The sequence below is a fragment of the Herpailurus yagouaroundi genome, unplaced genomic scaffold (assembly GCF_014898765.1).
Source record: "Herpailurus yagouaroundi ecotype Mexico unplaced genomic scaffold, PumYag 142, whole genome shotgun sequence".
NCBI lineage: Eukaryota > Metazoa > Chordata > Mammalia > Carnivora > Felidae > Herpailurus > Herpailurus yagouaroundi.
Genome location: NW_024412397.1, coordinates 25,939,645 through 25,958,289, shown reverse-complemented (window position 1 = coordinate 25,958,289; position 18,645 = coordinate 25,939,645). Strand labels below are relative to the sequence as shown.

The 18,645-nt window shown below is 54.2% G+C and overlaps 1 protein-coding gene across 2 annotated transcripts in view; it reads right to left on the bottom strand.

The window, feature by feature from the left end:
• The window catches only part of SMAD7 (SMAD family member 7), a 29,799-nt gene extending 11,160 nt beyond the window's left edge, over positions 1-18,639 (bottom strand). The window contains exons 1-3 of one of the 2 annotated variants that reach the window (XM_040478878.1): positions 17,805-18,639; positions 16,440-16,493; positions 10,517-10,591 (exon numbers count right to left, since the gene is read on the bottom strand). In XM_040478878.1, coding sequence (XP_040334812.1) covers positions 10,517-10,591; positions 16,440-16,493; positions 17,805-18,417 — 742 coding nt within the window. In that variant the 5' untranslated portion in view covers positions 18,418-18,639. The remainder of the gene's footprint in view (positions 1-10,516; positions 10,592-16,439; positions 16,494-17,804) is intronic. The other variant, XM_040478879.1, reaches the window with a different exon arrangement.
• Between the last annotated feature and the right edge of the window lie 6 nt (positions 18,640-18,645).

Below are 18,645 nucleotides of genomic sequence, written 5' to 3'. Positions count from 1 at the left end.
GAAATGGTCAGGATGCATGGAGCTCCTGGGTGGCTCAGTCGGTGAAGTGTCTTCAGACTCTTGATCTCAGCTCAGGTCATGATCTCAGTTTCGTGAGCTCGGGGCCCTCCGTTGGGCTCTGCCATGGCACAGCCTGCTTGGGATTCTCTCTCTCTCTCTCTCTCTCTCTCTCTCTCTCCCCCTCCCCTGCTCATGCTCTCTCAAAATAAACTTAAAAAAAAAAAGGTCAGGATGGTAAATGTTGGGTATATTTTGCCCAAAAAGAAGGGAAGTGGAAGGAGAAAGGAAAGGGAACAGAAGAAGGCCCTACCTCTTCTAATGCTTTCTCGTGCTCCCCCATTAACCTGCCTGCCTTAAGTACAGGGGATTCACTGGTGGGCTTCCGCCCATCACAAGGATAAAGGCCCCCTGGAAATGTATGCAAATGCTGATATGCAGCCGCATTTTTACGGGGAAAGAAAGATTCGTCAACTTTCACTCATTCTCCGGAGGTTTGCAAGCCAAGAAATGTGAAGAACTATAATCTTTTTATTCAGTAGGCAAGAGGCCATTAGCTACCCACCACCTCAGCAACAGGGGGTCTCAATCCCACAAACCCTCAAATCCAAGAACCAGAGACCACACAGATCACGGGAGGTCTTGCAAGATTCTGGCATGGGGACTTGGAGAGACCAGGTCCAATCTCTTACTTTGCAGATGAGGGAAAAAAAAAAAAAAAAAACAAAGGAGGCCCCAGGACAGGCGTGGCCCTGGAGGCTGAAATCCCCACCTTCAACCACGGAAGCACGCCAGCCTCTAGGGACAGGCACCTGGAGGGGGCTCTCCCTCCCACTGTCATTCTCCAGGTGCCCTCCCAGGACTTGGAGACTGGAGTTGGGGGTGGGGGTTGCTTCTGAATCTTTGCATGCCCCTCACCCCAGGCCTCTCCCCCCAGGAAACCCCTCTCAGCAGGGTTTGAACTGTGACCCCACTATGCTGGAGATGGGCCTATTTCTAAGAGCTGTACAACGCACCCAGCTTCTCCCTCTGGGTTACTCATTAATGAGGGGGAGGGGCTGTGCTGGCTAAGAGGCTGCCCTGGGGCGGGCGAGGTCCCCAAGCACTTTCTGGGCTGAGCAGCTCTTCAAGACCCTTTGGTGGCCTCAGAAGTTCATTCGGCCTACTGGGCAAGGCGACATTTCCAGCTTCTTGTTAGGTGCCCGGAAGCAGTGGAAGCCGGGATAGGGTGATGGGGACAACTATTTAACCTCCGAGTGGCAAATGCAAAAAGGTGAGTCCACAGAGAGCACAGCCTGGCGTCTTACTGTTTCTGTTCCTGTTGAGCGACGAGCCCCAAGTTAAAAGTAAAAAGGAGACTCTCAAATGAACAAACCCGAGGGCCGCGAACAGTCCCTGGCCAGTTAACTGAGCTGTCTTCGGACAGAAACTCCCAACGTTGACAAGATGAAACTGGGGTTGAGATCAGTTCTTCCCTTTCTGCCCTGATCAAACCCCAACCAAGCCAAACTAGCTCTGATTTGTTTCTGGCCAGTGGGGTTCCACAGCACAGTAGTAGATAAACTAGATAGATAAATTAAATGAGGGACCTCCAAGAACAGAGCCATCGGGTCAGCCTGGGGGAAACAGGCAGGGACAGGATGAGCGCGGAAATGAAAACACTTTGGTCACTGCATATTCGACCACCCTGTACAAAACCACCGCTAGGGGCCTCCTACATGGGGCCGGCATCTCAGAAATGGGTTTGACCATCAGACTGAAAATTTAAAAGCAAGAGTTGCATCTGCAAAAGCCCACAGGAGTTCTAAAGGGAAAGTCAAGCTCCAGGGCTTTGAAGATAGCCCACCTGCCCTGTGGCTGTCAAGACATTAAATACTATCTCTCCAGACATCAGTGTCTGGTGCCCACCCCTCCCCCGCCAAGCCGCCGCGCCCCCCCCCCCCTCCCCCCCCGGGGCTAAGCCAGTGCAAGGCTGGAAGGCTGGTCACCTCTGCTCCACACAGCACTCCCAGGTACTATACCAGGGTCTGGATTATAACTGTACCTCCCTCCTAAGGTTACTGCTTATTATCTTACAATCGGGGGCCGGGGGGGGGGGGGGGTGATGGAGCCCGAGGAGACAGACCTCTGTTTATCCACAAGCTTTGTTTTATCTCAACTCTCAACAGACCACACAACCAAAGCGGAGGCAAAAGCCGATGACAGAAAAGCTCTTGCCAACCCGGCGTGCTCAGACAATCACCCCAGGGGCCCATCCCTGCACCTCTACCGCGTCTCACAACACCTACGGCCCAGCTCCGAGCCCAAGCTCCTTCTGTCCTGTAGAAAGTGCCTGAGAAGCCGCCCTCTGTCTGTACTCCAGACAGAGCCAAATCCCGTGCAAGAAAGAGCCTCCACCTCGCTGACCCCAAAAGCCCTCCAGACAAACCACTGCATGCTGCTCTTCGTTCCGGCTCTGGCAGCCCCAAAACTGCAGAGGCTGGCACATAGTAGGTGCTCAATAAATAATCACTATATGAATGAGCCGGAGACAGGCTGGCTTCTCCCAGAACAGGTGGTCCACCCAGCCTGACACCTGCCAGAGGGAGGTATGAGGGAACCTGGCTGGGAGGGGAGCATGCCTTCCAGGCAGGGGTCAGCCAGAAAGGCCCAGGCCGTGTCCCAGTTCCCAGGGGAGACGGGCAGAGAGAAGCCCCTGTCCTCACCTACTTCCCAGCCAGCTGCGGCAGATCCGGAGGTGTTTCCAAGCCAGGCGCCGGCCCGGCAACCTCTGTGGGCACACCACCTGCCCACAGCATTCTGCCTTGGCGTCCTGCTCTGTTTGGACAAGTTACCCTCACCGAGCGTTCAACAATGCTCTTACACACCCCAGGGCTCTTGTTGTGTTATGAAAACAAAACAACGCACGCTAAGGAAAAAAAGCTGGGGTGGGGGACCGGAGTGAGTGGGGAGCAAGCAAGCCACACAGAAATCTCTTTCTGACCTCCAGCCTAAAGAGGGCCCCTTAGCAGCATGGGTCAGGGCACTAGCCCCTGTCACCAGAACGATGAATGACATCGTCCAAGAGGGGACTCAGAAACCCAGAGATGAGTAAATGGAAACCGCTTTTACACCCAGGACAATATACCGCCTACTTCTCCACACCACATGAGGCTGTGGCAAGCCCTCTTTCTGGGGGAAGCTTCTGGGTGACTGGGTGCAGTCCCCCCAGGGCAGAGCAGAGCTGTACCAGGAGAGCTCTGAAGGCTGTTTCCCTTCACTCCTCACTAGCACCCAGGAAACAGACAGTCTCAGAAGGGAAGGAATTCCTGGAGGCTGCTGGGGTGGACACAGGACTGGCCTCGAGGCAGCCTTGACTTCTAATCTGCCCCAGGCCAGGCACCCGCGTTAGGGGAAGGCAACGCTGGGGTGGAACACTGCGGGCACGAACGAATTCTTACCCACCCCCTACCAAAAAGAGGTTTTTTTTCTTTTGCAAGTTAAAACGGAGCTAATGACCCTGGGTGGGGCTCAGCGTGGAGGACCTCGAGCAGCCAAACCAAAATTCGCTTCCAGCCAAGAGCTGCTTGGCCTCACCATTTGGGGAAGGAAGCTGAAAAAAATCATGAAAGATTCTTTAGTGAACCAGGAAATAAGGCTGCAGTTAACATTTCAACTGAAGGTGACCCTTCTGGTAAAATATTTTTTTAAATAATAAAAATAACATAAAGTTCTCAAGCAGCCTCTTTCTTAAACAAAATGGCCTAAAAGTTCTCGTGGGAGTGGAAAGGAAGAAGGGGGGAGAAACCCCGCCCCCCCCCCCCCCCCCCAAAAAAAAAAAAAAAAAGGCTGGCCTCATCTTAGCCGCTACCTTTCATGAACAACTTTTTTCTGGAGTTCTTCTTATAGAAGGAAAGATGCAATTTCCTGTCTTATTCCCAGTATTTCCTGTTCGCTTACAAGGTGAAAGTTATCACTCTGTTTTAAATGACGGTCCTCAACTCCACAGAAAGTTCCTTTTTCCATCTGGGGTCCCCATTCCCAACACAGAATCTCCCCACCTCAGGATATAAACACTACCATGTCCTACACCTTTAAACGATTGGCTCAATTAAAACGGTTCGATCTCTTGGTGGCAGACAGGATCTCCGATGGTAGCTTCCCCGCCCCAGATCCCCAAGGACACCCCACGGGGAGATGGGGAAGGGGCTGGGAGCAGCCCGGCGTGTTTGCGTAGAGCTGCCGCTGACAAAGTGAGTGTTGCTTTCTTGGTGTGTTAGCCACTAAATTGAGAACTGTGCCTCAGCAGTTAATAATATCTTCCCGCTGAAAATAGCCCAGAGAGGAAGCCTCTCTGTGACAGTAGGCACACAGCCAGCCTCTGGGCTAGCCATTCAATACTGAGCGAGGAAGATGGTAGGACCAGTGGTGACCTCCCAGCGGCCGCGGCGCACAGGATCCTTTCACGAGTCTCCTGCAAAGGGAGGGCTCCGGGGAAGTCACCTGCCCACCTCTGCAGCCCTATAACCTCAGTGGGGAGGTCACATGGACCAGGGGCCTTGGGAGTAGAGCCGGGGAAAGGGTCTGGATCGCGGGGGAGGGGCAAGGGGTCAGGAGGCCCGGGACTTTGAGGGACAGCCCCTGCGTCACCCTCGGTCTCCAATCCCTGGGCTGGCGAGGGTGCAGGGAACCGGGCTGGGTAGACCAGGGGAAAATGGCATCTGGGGCAGAGCGGGAAGAAGTGCACTCACTTCCCCTGCAGAAAGGTCAGGCTCGGAAAGAACCACAGGGAACTTTCCTGCCTCTCATTTCTGCAACCCGCATGGAAAAGGGAAGGTCAAAAAAAACAAAAAAATCAACACAGAGATGCGCCCGCTTCTCCCTGCTTCTTCAGGTACTAAGAGTCAGACAGACAGGCTCCCAGCCCATCAAAGGGCCCCTCCCACCCCCAACCCCAACCCAGGAGACCTCAGAAGTCCTTTGGCAACACGACTGTCTGTCAACGGTGGATCCCAGGCACCAAACACAAGTCTCTCCACTTTTAGTTTCTGGAATCACCGTTCTTGATTATCTAAAATATATTTAAAAGCCACCACAGGTCACTACTTTTAAAAACTGTGGTAAAATACACATAACATAAAATTTACCATTAGTGACACTGAGTGCATTCACAGAGCTGTGTGTAACCATCACCACTATCTAGTTCCAGAACACTGTTATCACCCCAAAAGGAAACTCTGTCCCACGGGTCGCTTTTACAAGGTCATTAACAACAGCAAAGTCAACTGGAGGAAGGTGCAAAGTTAATGCACCTCGTCAAGTTCTTACAATGCAGCAAAAATCTTATTTGAGAAGAGGCTCATTGAGCCAGACGTTCAAATTCTTCACTACGGGAGCAGACAGGGAATCACAGAAAACCTGCCCGGCCACCAAGAGAAGCCGCCAGAGATCCCCCAAGGGGACACAGACCCCTCCTTCCCCTTCCATGAGGGGTTCCTCGACTTGTCGGCACACTGCCATCACCCGGGGAGCTTCAAAACATACCGATCCTGGGTCCCCACCCGCGGGGACTGTGATTCAGAAGATCCCAGGGTCTCCTGATGTTGGAGGCACATCTATCTGGCACTCCCACCCTGGGCCTTGTTTTCTCTCGCCAGGGTTGCTCGCACCTGCTTTGAAGTTGCCACTGCGGCGAAGGCAATCACAGCACTGGCGGGACCAATATTTTGGTGTAGTAACAGCAACAATAAAGATGCAGAGGAAGTCAAACTTGAGCATGACTTTGGCATGTCTTCCTTGTTCACTGCCCTACTGGCTCGGAGCTTGCCAGCGAGGTCCTATAGGTCTAGAAGGCCACCAGGCTACAGCCCGGCTAAGGGAAGGTCAAAGGCGAACGGTGAGATTTAATGTGCTGGACTTTACCTAGAAGCGACTCCGGACAGAACCCGGCCCTTACCTGGCCCCTGCCCCTTTGCTGGGAGGCCCTGTTCTGCCTCAGTGACAGGATGCATGAGGCGGAAGCCCGTCCAGTCTGGGCAGGAGAGCAGCCCAGATTTGCTCCAGAGACTCTAAATGCTGTCTCCCTGCATTTAACCCCTGCCTGACTACCTCATTCTTTCCAGGACAAAGGGGGTTTCATCAGTGAGCCCTGATCCAGGGCCGGGAGCATGACCTGAAGCATTGCAAAAACCTGAGCTGCTGTCCAGGACCGGTCCTTCACTGGGGAGGAGGTGTGCAGCAGGTGAGCCGACAGAGGCCCGAGTCATTACACTGGCATTTAGGGAGATATGGGCTGAGTCCCTAGAGATCCAGACTGTCTGGATCTGGGGTGTAAGGGAGTGGGCAGGTATGGAAGCTCACTCACAGTCACATGTGCTGGTCCATCTGACTCCCCCAAACATTAGAGACCTCAGCAAAAACCACAAGCTGCTCGTTCCCAGGCAGAGGAAGGAGACACAAAAACACGGCAACAGCCACCCGGGTCCCAAATTCCCAGTGTCCCATCGCCACTCCAAGCCAGACAATAAGGACTTGTTCACAGGTATCTGATGAACAAGATGAAGCAAACTTTCCTAAGCTCCTTGCTTTGAGCCTAAATTTACTACTTGGACGGAGCCGGAACCACATTTTCTGATTAGATAGATATTTTTGAAGACTCTTGTCTCTCTGAGGCAATCCAAGACGCCTGCAGGGACCAAAGAGAAGGAAGAGACAAGTTCCAGGAGTGGCCGCTGACCTCCCATCACCCAGAAGTGGCAACCAGAAGCTAAACAAAGGAGAGCCTGCAAAGGAGTTGGCCTCCCTTAGGCTGGTGGGACGGCGTCTCTCCAATAAGCATGACTCTACGCAGCCAAGAGTTGGGGCTCCCTCAACTCCCCCCAACAAGCCCCGCGAGACACGTCAGTACCTATGTCACCACTGCCTCCCAGCTCCTTCCTTGAAATCCACGGTGGCGTCTCTCGAAGTTTAAAGAAGTACAAAGTGTTGGCCTCCAATCCGTGTCCCAACCCAAGGAAGCACTGACGGCGGAGGCCCAGCCAGCTCCAGACATTAATACATACAGGAGGAGGCTGAAGGATGGGTCTACGGCTGAACAACCCAGAATCTGCAGGCGAGACGGTGCTCCTCCATCCTGCCCAAACCAGGACAGCAGACGAGCTAAACGAGAGAGCCCCACCGGGGACTCCAGATGGAGGCTGCAAACATGGCGGCTTCTAGCACATGCTTTTGATCACCAGGGAGACGGTGAAAGCTCCGGGAGCAAATCCTTCCCGCTCCCACCACCACTGAGCCAAACGAAGAAGCTTCCCCTCAACAGCAGACCTCTCCAAAGGTGGGTCTTCCTGGGCCAGGACACAGACACTCCAGCAGCAAGGGCTTATTCTGGAGATGCACGCTTTTGAAAAGGCACTGTCCGCCCAGAGCTTAACTAAGCGCTGCCAGATCCCAGTTCAGACCCAATGCACCAACACTCCGCCCCCGACCCCCAGAGTGCATACCCTGCCGTCCGCCTACCCCTTGGCCCATCCCACAGCCTGCCTGCGGGCACCTGCCTGCTCGTGTGTTCTGTGCACGGGATCGGCTATCTGTACGTCTGCAGCACACGCGTGCGCACACACGCACACACCAAACCATGCACCAAGCAATCCATCTGTCTCAGAGAGCCGGCTGTCAGAAATGAAAGTACAATCTCCTGGAACCGAGTCACAGCCTTCTAAAAATGTGCCGTTTTTCCCAGACTGAGGAAACTTGCAGGGGTGGGGTATGTTTCCCTGCAAGTCCCGGAGGCCTGGGCCTGTCGCCTCCCCGGCCAGACCCAAGCTGCAAGGCTGGAACTTCAAGTGCAGCCAGCGGGCCTGCTCCCAGGGCTCCCCACCCGCCCACTCCCCTTCCTCGCACGAGAGGGAAGGGCCAGCCTTGGAGTCACCCCGGCAGTTCAGGAGGGGAATGCCTTTGAGCACACCCCCACCCCCACCTCCGAGGCACCACATTTTCACATTTGGCTGTTTTTTCTTTCCCTTCTTCCCTTGCCAAGAGAATCAAGCCCTGGCTCCCGCTCCCGACCTTCCTCCCACCCTAAACTGAGCCCCATTCATTAAGCCCGCTCTCAGCCAGGGCAGGACAGGAAGGAAAACAGCACACAGGGCCTGTGAAAGAGACACTCAGAGAGGTTATTTCAAGGGGGAGGAGGGGGCAAATCCTTCTGGGCGCGTTCACCGCTCCCCACCTTGATGCCCAGTGCCCCCCCCCCTTCCTGAAGCAGACTCCCACCTTCCAGCCTCTGCTAACCCCTTCCCCCACGCAGCCCTGTCCCACTCGGCTACGTCTCCACAGCCCCCACCAGCCTCACCCTCCAAGGTGGACACACCCAAGCCAACCCCCGCCCCCCCCCCCATGGAAAGATCAACTTGGGAAGGACGAGGTCTGGGCTCTCTCCATCTGCAAAACCCTCGTCCTGGACCCGGGCCATTAAACCATCTTTTCGGGGGCACTCTCGCCACAAAGGGTGTATTCCTGGGTTTCTCTGGGCCCATCGCCTCCCCTGACACCCCCCAAACCACTGGGCGCCAACCCAAAACTCAAGTTCCTTCAATTTCCCCCCACAGCACATTATTAATAAGCTGTTCCAACTCCGAACGGAAAGAAGAAAGAGCTCAAACTTTGAAGCCTTGGGAATTAGTAAATTAAGAGCTAAAATTCAAAACAAATGCTCTTTCATGTGGAGGCCCCCTGGTCTTTTTCTTTTTTGCAGTTTTGTTAAACCATTCGATCCCTTCAGAGACAACCACTCCTCCTCCCAAGCAGCGCCTCAGTAATCTAAATGGTTGCAATTACCTTGGGGGGGCGGGGAGAGCAGTTAATAATTGTTTTTCTCCCCCCCCCCCCCCCCCCCCGCCCCGTCCCGGTTTCTTTCTAGGACTGGAATGGCTTTGGGAACAGAAAGCCCACCTAACTCAAATAGGGCTGCACGGGGCCGAGGAAGGAGATGCTCGGCTTGGTGTCGTCATTTCCTCCAGCAGACAAGACAGACAAGATGTTATCAATAAGACAACCCTTCCGAAAAGCCCCCTTCCAAAAGCTACCACTTCCCTTGCTTATTTCATGTGGTTCAAAAGGGCTGGGGCTCCTCCCTGCACATTCAGGATTTAAAAAATAAACCCATCGAACAACATCCTGAGTGTGTTATTTTGCCCAGACCCTCTCCTCTTCTTGGCCTTCTTTCTTTCAGGAACTTTCTCAGCCTTAGAAAGCAGAAAAGACGCAGTTCACCCGTTCCAGCATGTTCTCCCTCCTCCACCGCCCGCGGTCCCCCCGCCCCTCCCCACACACGATGCCCCCGCCCCTCGCCGGGTCCCTCTTCTTCCTGCCCACTTCTCATTAGGAGCTTTGTGTAAACAATACCCTCTGCGGCAGATAAGTCAAGAGTATATATTGCCCTGAAATAAAAACAAACAAGGGTCTTCCTAAAGGCGTCCTCAGCAAGCTCCGTTCCTGGACAGGAGAGCCTGGGAGGGGCTGGCCAGGATGAGCATGACCATGGCCTTAGAGGCAGCATCCAGCCAATAAGAGGTCACCTCACAAAAGAGGGCACACCACAGCAGCCCCCCAAGACGGTTCCATCTGAGCCGCCATGCTCCTCTGCCAACGTCCCAGAGGCAAGCAACGACAAATGCACGGAACCCTGGAATTTCTCCCCTACCCCTACCCCCCCCCCCAACCGGGTGACTCTCCCTCTTGCTTTAGCTGGCTCTTGGAAAATCCAGAGACGGCACACTGGGTGGGAAAATCAGGTAGAAATAGGATGTCTTTTGAAAAAGAGGAAAATGCTTCCTACTTACGTTGCTAATGAGCTCCTACAAGTTTATGACTCTCTTCTCATGCCCCTCAGGGGCAGTGATGCTCAGGCTACCTCCCTCATTCCCATAACCCTCCAGCACTGGCATTCCAGACCTTCCCTCCCGGGTAGCACTGCCAAGTCTCTACTGTCCTCAGTGCCTCCATCCTGTGGCTCCCGTCTCCGGATACGCACTACAGAATCCTGCACTAAAGCTAGACTGGGAATTAAAACCTGCACAGAAGCATCAAGGACATCTGCGTTGAACTCCCACCCTACGCCTGGGATCTGTCTTCAACGGGCTCCCAAAAGGTGGATCGATCCCCTTTCAAGGCATTCCATGCACTAAGGGCAAGTGCAAGAAAGAGCTTTAGCTTAAACCCATGAACTAATGCCAAAGTCACCGAGCGGAAGCCCCCAGAGCCAGTAGCTGCTTTAACAATAACCATGAAACACAGCATCATGCCAGTCCCCAGCTGGCCCCCACTTCCTCAACAGAGCAGGCCCAGGGTCCTGATGTGTAAGGGACTGCAGAATGGCGAGCTCAAGGGCCAGAGTCACCACGGATGCATCCAGTTCAAGCACATGAAAGTGAGAATTAATTCCAGACCAGCTGGGGTGGCAGAAGGCCACCCCGATTCCTCTCGTCTCCAGTCATTTCAAGAGGTCTTGAAACTGCCAGGGAAATAAGAGAAAAGGTCTCACCTGAAAGCCCCCCAGGGGCCAGATAATTCGTTCCCCCTGTTTCAGCGGAGGAAGGCACAGCATCTGGACAGTCTGCTGTGGATGTGAAAAGGAGAGAAATAAATACACAAACAAATAAATAAAAACACCAAGATTAATTTTTAAGCACATTCTAAACAGCATTAAAGAGAAACCACACATTCCAAACAGCTGACTCCCCACCGCGATGCTGATTATTAATGGTCTGCTCAGGCTTCGCTGCCCATCAGAAGACAGACCACAGCACCTTGTCACCGGTCTGGGCTCTGGGCAGCCAGTTAATCATTAGTCAAGTCAGGCTCGATCGCAGACTGGCTGGAATTTCTCTTTTATTGCAAGTCCCCCATTGAGGAAACCAGGTAGTTCCCAAGGTCAAAGGAAGCCTGGGCTCTGCTCTCAACCCCCAAGGTGAAGCCTTCCTGTAGATCCAGGGGCCTCTCTGCCACTCCCATAGACCAGTGTCTCCCTCATCTTGTTAGACTTCCCAGTTCTTCAGGACTTTCTCAAGACTGCCCTTGGGTTGAGGGACTTTTTTCTCTTTTAACTAATGTATCAGAAGTATAATGAGGCATACAAATCTCAAGGACAACCCCATGGTGGGCGCCTGGGTGACTCGGCTGGTTAAGCGTCCGGCACTAGATCTCGGCTCAGGTCGTGATCTCGAGGTTGATGGGATTGATCCCGGGGTCGGGCTCTGCCCTGTCAGGACAGAGCCTGCTTGGGATTCTCTCTCTCTGTCTCTGTCTGTCTCTGTCTGTCTCTGTCTGTCTCTCTCTCTCTCTCTCTCTCTCTCTCCCCCTCTCTCTGCCCCTTCCCTGCTGGTGCTCTGTCTCCCTCTCAAAATAAATAAATATGAAAAACATTTTTGAATTAAAATAAAATAAAAAGAACCCAACGAATCATGTGCACATCTGTATAAAGCCACCGGCACATCAGGACCGAGAACAAGGCTCCCAGCTGAAGGGGAAACGTTCTACCTCCTTCTAGGCCTGGTCCAAACTCCTCTCTGGAAACCTTCCCGGGCAGCCCCAGACCTGCAAGGCTCCCTTGCCCTTGGTTCCTATAAAATTTTTCTGGCATCCGGCACTTGGAATTCCCTTCTGCCGACTTTGCTCATCTTTTACCTTCAGATCCTGTAAGCCCTAACCAGCCTATAAGCTTCTCTTCAATGTTTCTGTCACCCTCAGGTGCTTAGCACGGTGACCTAAACGCTAACGAGGCTAATGACAATTCTAGCTGAGAAACAGACTCCACAACCTCCCTCCGAGCAATTAAACCAAAACCTAATGCCCACGAAACACAACTAATTAGCCCCATGAAACAAAAGTACACAAGACCCTGAAAGCTCATCATGCATCACTGCCAAGGCCAAACTGAGGGCCATAGTGAGAGGCCGGCTCCGGAAAGGGGCTTCGTGGCTCCACTGCAAGCACACTGGGTTAGATGGTTCAATTCCCGTCCCCCAACCACCCCAGGTCACCAGCAGGATGAACCTGGGGTGTGTTCTACCAGTTTCCCATTGGAACCACTTGGCCACGCTGGCAAACAGGAAGCCAATGGAAAGAGAAGCCCGGAGGCAAGTAAGCCCATTTGGAATCCTTTATTTAGTAGCCCAGCAGCAGCCTTCATTCCCCAATAAAAGGGGGGGGGGGGGGGCGGGACTGAGCATGGCCTACCCAGGGCCCCCAAACCACGTCTGGATTTCTGCTGCCTACCCCTCCAACTCTGAGATTCTCTCTCTAATCCCAGAACCTTCCGTCTCCCGCATTCTCTCTCAGGCTGGAAGAACAACTTTTCAAGAATTCTCAACAGGGGCGTGGGGGGGGGGGGGGAGAGAGCAGAGGGGAGGAGTGGGGGCCATAGGCAGAGCAAGAGAGAAAAGACTGTGTGCGTAATCTCATTTTATCAGGATAAAGGGTAATTCCTAACAGGAATATACAGTTCTACAGGAGACACTTAATCAAATGGAAAACAATAGGAGAGCAGAAAATGGAAGCTGCTTGTTAAATGGTGTATACCCTGCACTTTTTAAACTACTTGGATGGCCTTCACCATGTTCGAGAGATAGGTTTTACCTACCCACAAGCGGAAGACACCCCCACATTAAACAGGAGGACGTATCCACGGCCACTGCCCCCTGCCTTCCTCCGGCTTTGGCTGGCTGAATCCCAGGGGCCAAGTGGGTTTCAAAGGAAGAGCCTGGCATCTCAGGGCAGAGCTGGGACCACATTCAAGGTGTCAGCCTGTCTCAGATCAAAGGTAAGCCAGCTCCGGCAACCACAAGCGTTTTTATGAAATGGTGCTCTGCCCTTCTGCAGAGCCTTTGATCTCAAGAGGGATTTACAAACATTAATTAGGCCTCCCCGCCACCTCTGTGAAGTATTAAAGTATACCTGTTGGACCCGCACCTTGGTAAACTGAGGCGTCACTGACTAGCCCAGGGGGCCACCCAGTGAGCTGGGCCGTGAGCAAGAGTTGAGCGCTCATCCAGCCCATCCCACAGCTCTCCCTCCCCAGGGGCCCAAGTCCTCACTCTTCCCTGCAGGTAGTTAGGCCCAGACGGCCTCAGCATCCAGACTGACCTCCTCAAGCTACTGCAGGGCTCGTAAAGGTCCAAGAGGCCACACCCCCAGTCCTCACCCAGAGACAGAGGTCCAAAGCCAGTGTCTCAGCCTCTGCCTGTGTCCCCAGCTCTCCAGCGCCCAGGATGCACACACTCTAGGCTCTAGGCCATTCCTGGCTCTTATCCACCATTAAACATTACCAAGCACCCAGTAAGTGCTGGGTTCTCTGGGAGAAAAAGACAATCCTTGAAGACGCAAGCCTGGGGACCAGCCAAGGAATGAGCTGTACAAGGAGCACAAGGTGAAGGGGCTGGGGATTCTATTCCTCTCACCAAGAGAATGGTTCCAGGAGAGCTCAGATATTCTCGTCAACATAGTTCTGAGCTTCCCAAGAGCCACCGGGGCCCCAAGGAGCCCCAGCCCCACTCCCCCAACCACACGCTCAATGTCCCAGCTTCTGCCCCAATCCACAGCTCCCATGAACCCTGGATAGAGCACAATCCACTGCATGGGAATCATCCACATTTTCAGGCAGGCACATCATTAGGCCTGTAGAATGAATGAACGAACCAATAAATGAGCAAATGAATGAATCATCTAACTCTTAACTCTTTGATCAACTAGATTTACAGAGGCCCAGAAAAATTAGGAGATGGTGAGTTAAGAGGTAAAAGCAGGCCTAGATCCCAGACTTCTCAACTACCCTTTGGAGGCTTGATCTACCAAATGGGTGCTGGTCACCTGGGACCCTGGCCTAAGCAAATACAGTGTCCCCAGCAACATCCTCAACTCCAGCCATTCTGGGAAGTCTTGCACACCATCAGATGCAGAGGACACAGGGAGCAGGGCCCACATAGCAACCCCTCAGCATCCCCCCCGCCCCCCACAACATAAGTTCTACTTTCGAATAGCATGTTCCTATCCCTTGCGGGAGAGGAAGGAGCCTTCTTGACTTCAGATAGTCACAAGTCACAGCCACCTTGCCCTTTGGTTCAGGTATGTCTAACCCTTCCCGGAAGATCCTACTGGTTTGGGACCGCCTAGCACCCAGGTCCCTTCCCCAGTTCCCTTCCCACCACCTCTTCCCAAGCTGGAGACTTCACAGAAGGGATTCCCTTCGTTGTGTAGCCAGTTAAGATTTTAACAGCTGTCCATTATAAAACCTGGCTCCTGGTTCTCACCTAGTCACCCCAGACCAAAACTTCAACCTGGGGCTCACACACTCAAGAAAGCAAGCAGCTGATCTGAATTTCTCAGCCAAGTACTCTCCTCCCATGTACAAGGTGAAGACGAAAAGTGGGGGCAGCATCCCATCTGTGTGTGTGACCTCAACGGCCCCAGACCTGTCCCTAGCCCCACGGTTCCCAGACCTGGCTGCCCTCCAGCAAGTCGGGACAGTTCCTTCCACAGGGGCATGGCCTGTACCACCTCACGTCCTTCCACGACAGGGCCTTTTTTCATTCCCTTTCTTGTTTGGTTTTAAACAAAACGTTTTGGGTGAGTAACCAGCTGTTTGAGTTTCCGATTGGCAGGTTAATCACTTCCTATTGGCTGATCTGGAAAACTTTTTCTCCCCCTTGGAAATGGCACATTCCTGTCTTTGTGGCTTCTCTGTTTACACACATTTTGCTACCTAATGTCAACACTTGCTAATGAATAAATATATCACTCCACTCACTGCAAATGAGGTCCTGGCCTGGCAGAAGGACCGCCTGAATCCTGCGAACAGATTTATCCTGAAATCTCTGCAGGAAACCCGGGAGAATTGTGGCCCTTCTGTTCTACAGTTTTAGGAGGTTTCTGGGAGCATTTATTCACCCCTAGCAATCTTTACGCCTGGGGCCAAGGTGACTGGTCTTTCTCTCTTGCAAGGAATCCCTCCAGATTGGAAGGCTACAGAAGGAGAAACAAAAACGGGGCAGGCGGGGATGGCCCCTTACAGAGCAAACCTCATGAAAGAATTCTGGGTCCTGATGCCAAAAGCCCAGTCAAGTTACATTCTTTGAGAAAACAGAGCTTGGGAATTTCAGTTAACGTTTGTTACAAATACAGAGAGCCGGTTATCTCCTCATTAATGACCATTTATCTGGTGTTTTGTAAATCGAAAGCAAAATATCACATGCTTTGCAGGCCACTTATTAGACAGGCACCGGGCAGGCAGCAACGCCTCCCGACTTCAGGGAGCGGCGGAGTCCCGGGGGGGCTGGCTGCAGAACATGGGCTTTGGTTACACCGTTCATTAAAGTATTTAATTTATGACAACGCCCCAGCAAAACTTTTAATTAGTGGGGGGAAAGGCCCAACAGCCAAAACTCATGAGGCGGAAGGACTTGTGAATTCCAAGACAGAAATGGGGCCCAACCCTTCACTTCTCCTTCTCGCAGAACCTTGGCAAAAGAAAGATGTCACAAGGGTTGCATTTTTCAGGCATCAGTATACAGGCCTGAAGACCGAGGTTAACAATCCGTACTCCTCAGCCAGGGCATCTCCCGCTGCTTTAAGAAGGCGCTCTGGGACAGTGGGGCCCATCCCTGGAGGCACTCCCAAAGCCCCGTTCTGCTGACCCCTGTGCCCCGTGGCACTGTTACCTCCACAGGATGAGCCCCTGCACTGCCAGCTAGAAGCTGAATACAGACAACCGCAACAGGGCTGGTGCCAGTCTCAAATGGGCTTTTGCTCTGGCCCTGGGCCATCTAGGGACAAAGCAACAGGCAGGCAGAGTTATGCTAAAAACCTGCATGGTCCCGAGCTCGAATTCTGAGAAAACGCGGGCCAGAGCTAACTAGCAGGTGTCAGAAGCACAGAACACCCAGCAGGACGCTGTTGCCTTTACTTCTCAGATTTTCTCAGCTCTTACTTCAAACCAAGACCTGCTCTGCACCTTTGAAACGGGCTTCCCTCGGTCATCAAATTATCCACTCTTCTCACTGATTCTTCTGGCACTCACAAAACTCTCCGAATTCTCCCATCAACCTGTCCTATTTGGCTCTCAAGACACTTCTTCGTGGATCAAATTCCACATGTTAAAGCTGAGCCAATTTGGTTACAGAGTGAAAATACACAAAAAAGGAACAAAAACATCTTTGCAAAAAAGAAAATCGTAGTAGATAGATAGATCTACACACACACACACACACACACACACACACACACACACACCCTCTCCAGCCACAACAAAAACAGAAAAATCCATCAAATTTCCAACAGAGGAAACCCAGAACCACCTCGGGGCAAGCCCAGCGCCTCCCCAAAGCCGCTGCCTAGACATAAAAAAATCCGCGTTCTAGAGGCTCCATTTCTAACTTGAGATAGGAAGGGTATTTTTAAAATCATCTACTCACCAGTTGGTTTGAGAAAATCCATCGGGTATCTGGAGTAAGGAGGAGGGGGAGACTCTGGAATTAAAAAAGTAAGAGAAAATAAAGGCCGAGCCATGAGAAAGAGAGATAGAAACTTATGATAACAGAGACATTCTTTTAGCCCAACTGTTTGTCTTAGCTGTGGGGGTTGGAGGCAGGGCCGCGAGGCGGTGATTGCCTTGATATTTAGCTGTCAGATAAACAAAAGAGGCCGCCTGGCGCCAGCCTCGGCGCTCAGCTCCTCCACGTCTGCAGCCGCCGCCGCCGCCGCCGCCGCCGCCGCGCTCCGCCGGCCCGGCTGGAAACCACCGGCTCGGGCCGCGCACTTCACAGTTCACGGGGCGGGGAGCGCCAAAGCCCCCGCCCCCCCCCCCCCCCCCCGGGGGGCAATTCACCCCGCCCGCCCCCCTCCCGCCGCACCGCTGCACGCCCGCGCAGAAACTCGGGGATCCCCGTTCCCAGCCCACCCGGGAGACGCGCCCCAAGTGCGCTGGTGAACTTGGGAGGATCTGTGGGCGCCCGAGGGACATCCCCCGCTGTGCACAGAGACGTGGAGAAACGGGAAGCAACAGAGGAGGCTGGGAGGAAAAAGACGGGGAGGCTGGGGTCTCAGAGGCGAAGCCCAGGCCCTGGCGCAATAAAAGGGCAGCAAAGGCACAGAGGCGCCGGGGGCAGACCACCCTATAGTCCACTGTGTGCTTTACTGAAAGAAAGGAAAAAGTTGGGGACACCCAACTTCTGATCGCTTGCTCTTTTCCATCCTGGCTGGCTGACTTGAGAGCGGGTATCCAGTCCTGCCTCCCATCCTAACCTTCTTTGCCCCAAGACCCCAGAGCTGCCGGGCCGGGGAGTATCCCGACCTGACTGTCCTTATTTACTAAAGGAGCAGAGACTTTCCAGCCTCTACAACTCGCTTCTCCCAACCTTCCTCGGCGGGCCTGGCCCGAATCCAACGCGGCCACACACCTCAGTGCTTTTCCGGGTGCAGGGGAGGCGTGACCCCCACTTGTCTCTGCACCGCCTAGCTGCTGTGGAAATGAAGGCATTTAAATTTTGAGCCGCGTGTCTGTGGAGTGCGTGCACAAGCTGTGCCCACAGCCCACCTCGGGGCAACAGAGGAGGAAAAACTGGAAGGGAACCCCCAGGGAATGCCCTTGCAGATTCCCCTTGTCCTTTCTCTACTTTTGTCCCTAAAGGCTCTTCCCAGGAGGGGATGTACACCCCCCCCCCCCCGGAGAGGTGGCGGCTGCACACACATACACACACAGCCCGGGAGAGTGGGGGTTCTTCTACCACTTGCGCGCCAGGGGGAGGAGGCAAGAGGGTGGGCGCAGAATAACTTCTTACCTAGTTCGCAGAGTCGGCTAAGGTGATGGGGGTTGCAGCACACCAGCTCGGGGTTGATCTTCCCGTAAGATTCACAGCAACACAGCCTCTTGACTTCCGAGGAATGCCTGAGATCCGGCCACCTGAACACTTTGCACAGCAGGAGGGGGAGCGAGTAGGACGAGGGCGGCTGCGCGGGCTGCGAGCCGGCGGGCGCCCCCAGGCCCAGCCTGCAGTCCAGGCGACCGGGCAGCAGGAGGCACGCGGTGCGCGTACCGCCGCGGGACTCCACGGCCTGGAGCAGCAGCTCCAACTGCCGTTCCTTCAGTTTCTTGAGCACCGAGTGCGTGAGCGCCTTCAGATCCGCCTCGGCGCCCCCGGCCGCGCCGGCGCCCGTGGCTGGGGGGTGGGGATGGTGGTGACCTTTGGCACCTCTGACCGCCTTGCCCAGGCAGCAGCCAGCCCTGCCCGCGCCGCCGCCACCGGCCCCATGCGCCCGGCCGTCCGTCGCCCCTTCTCCCCGCAGCTCGCCTCCTCCTCCGCCTCCCCCCGCGCCCTCCTCCTCGTCCTCGCCGCCGGGCGCACGGCTCCTCCAGAGACGCCGGACGAGCGCAGATCGTTTGGTCCTGAACATGCGGGGCGAGGAGGCGAGGAGAAAAGTCGTTTGCCGGCTAAGGAGCGAACATGACCTCCGCACACCATGAAGAAGTCGGGCGCCGAGTTGGGGCAGCAGGCGCAGGCGACAGCAGCAGCAGCAGGGGCCCGGGCAGGAGCGGCGGCGGCCCGAGGGGCGCTCCGTGGCATGCGCCAGTCTCCCGGAGGCCGGGGCGCGCGCGGGGGCCCGGGGGCGCCCGCCGGGGCT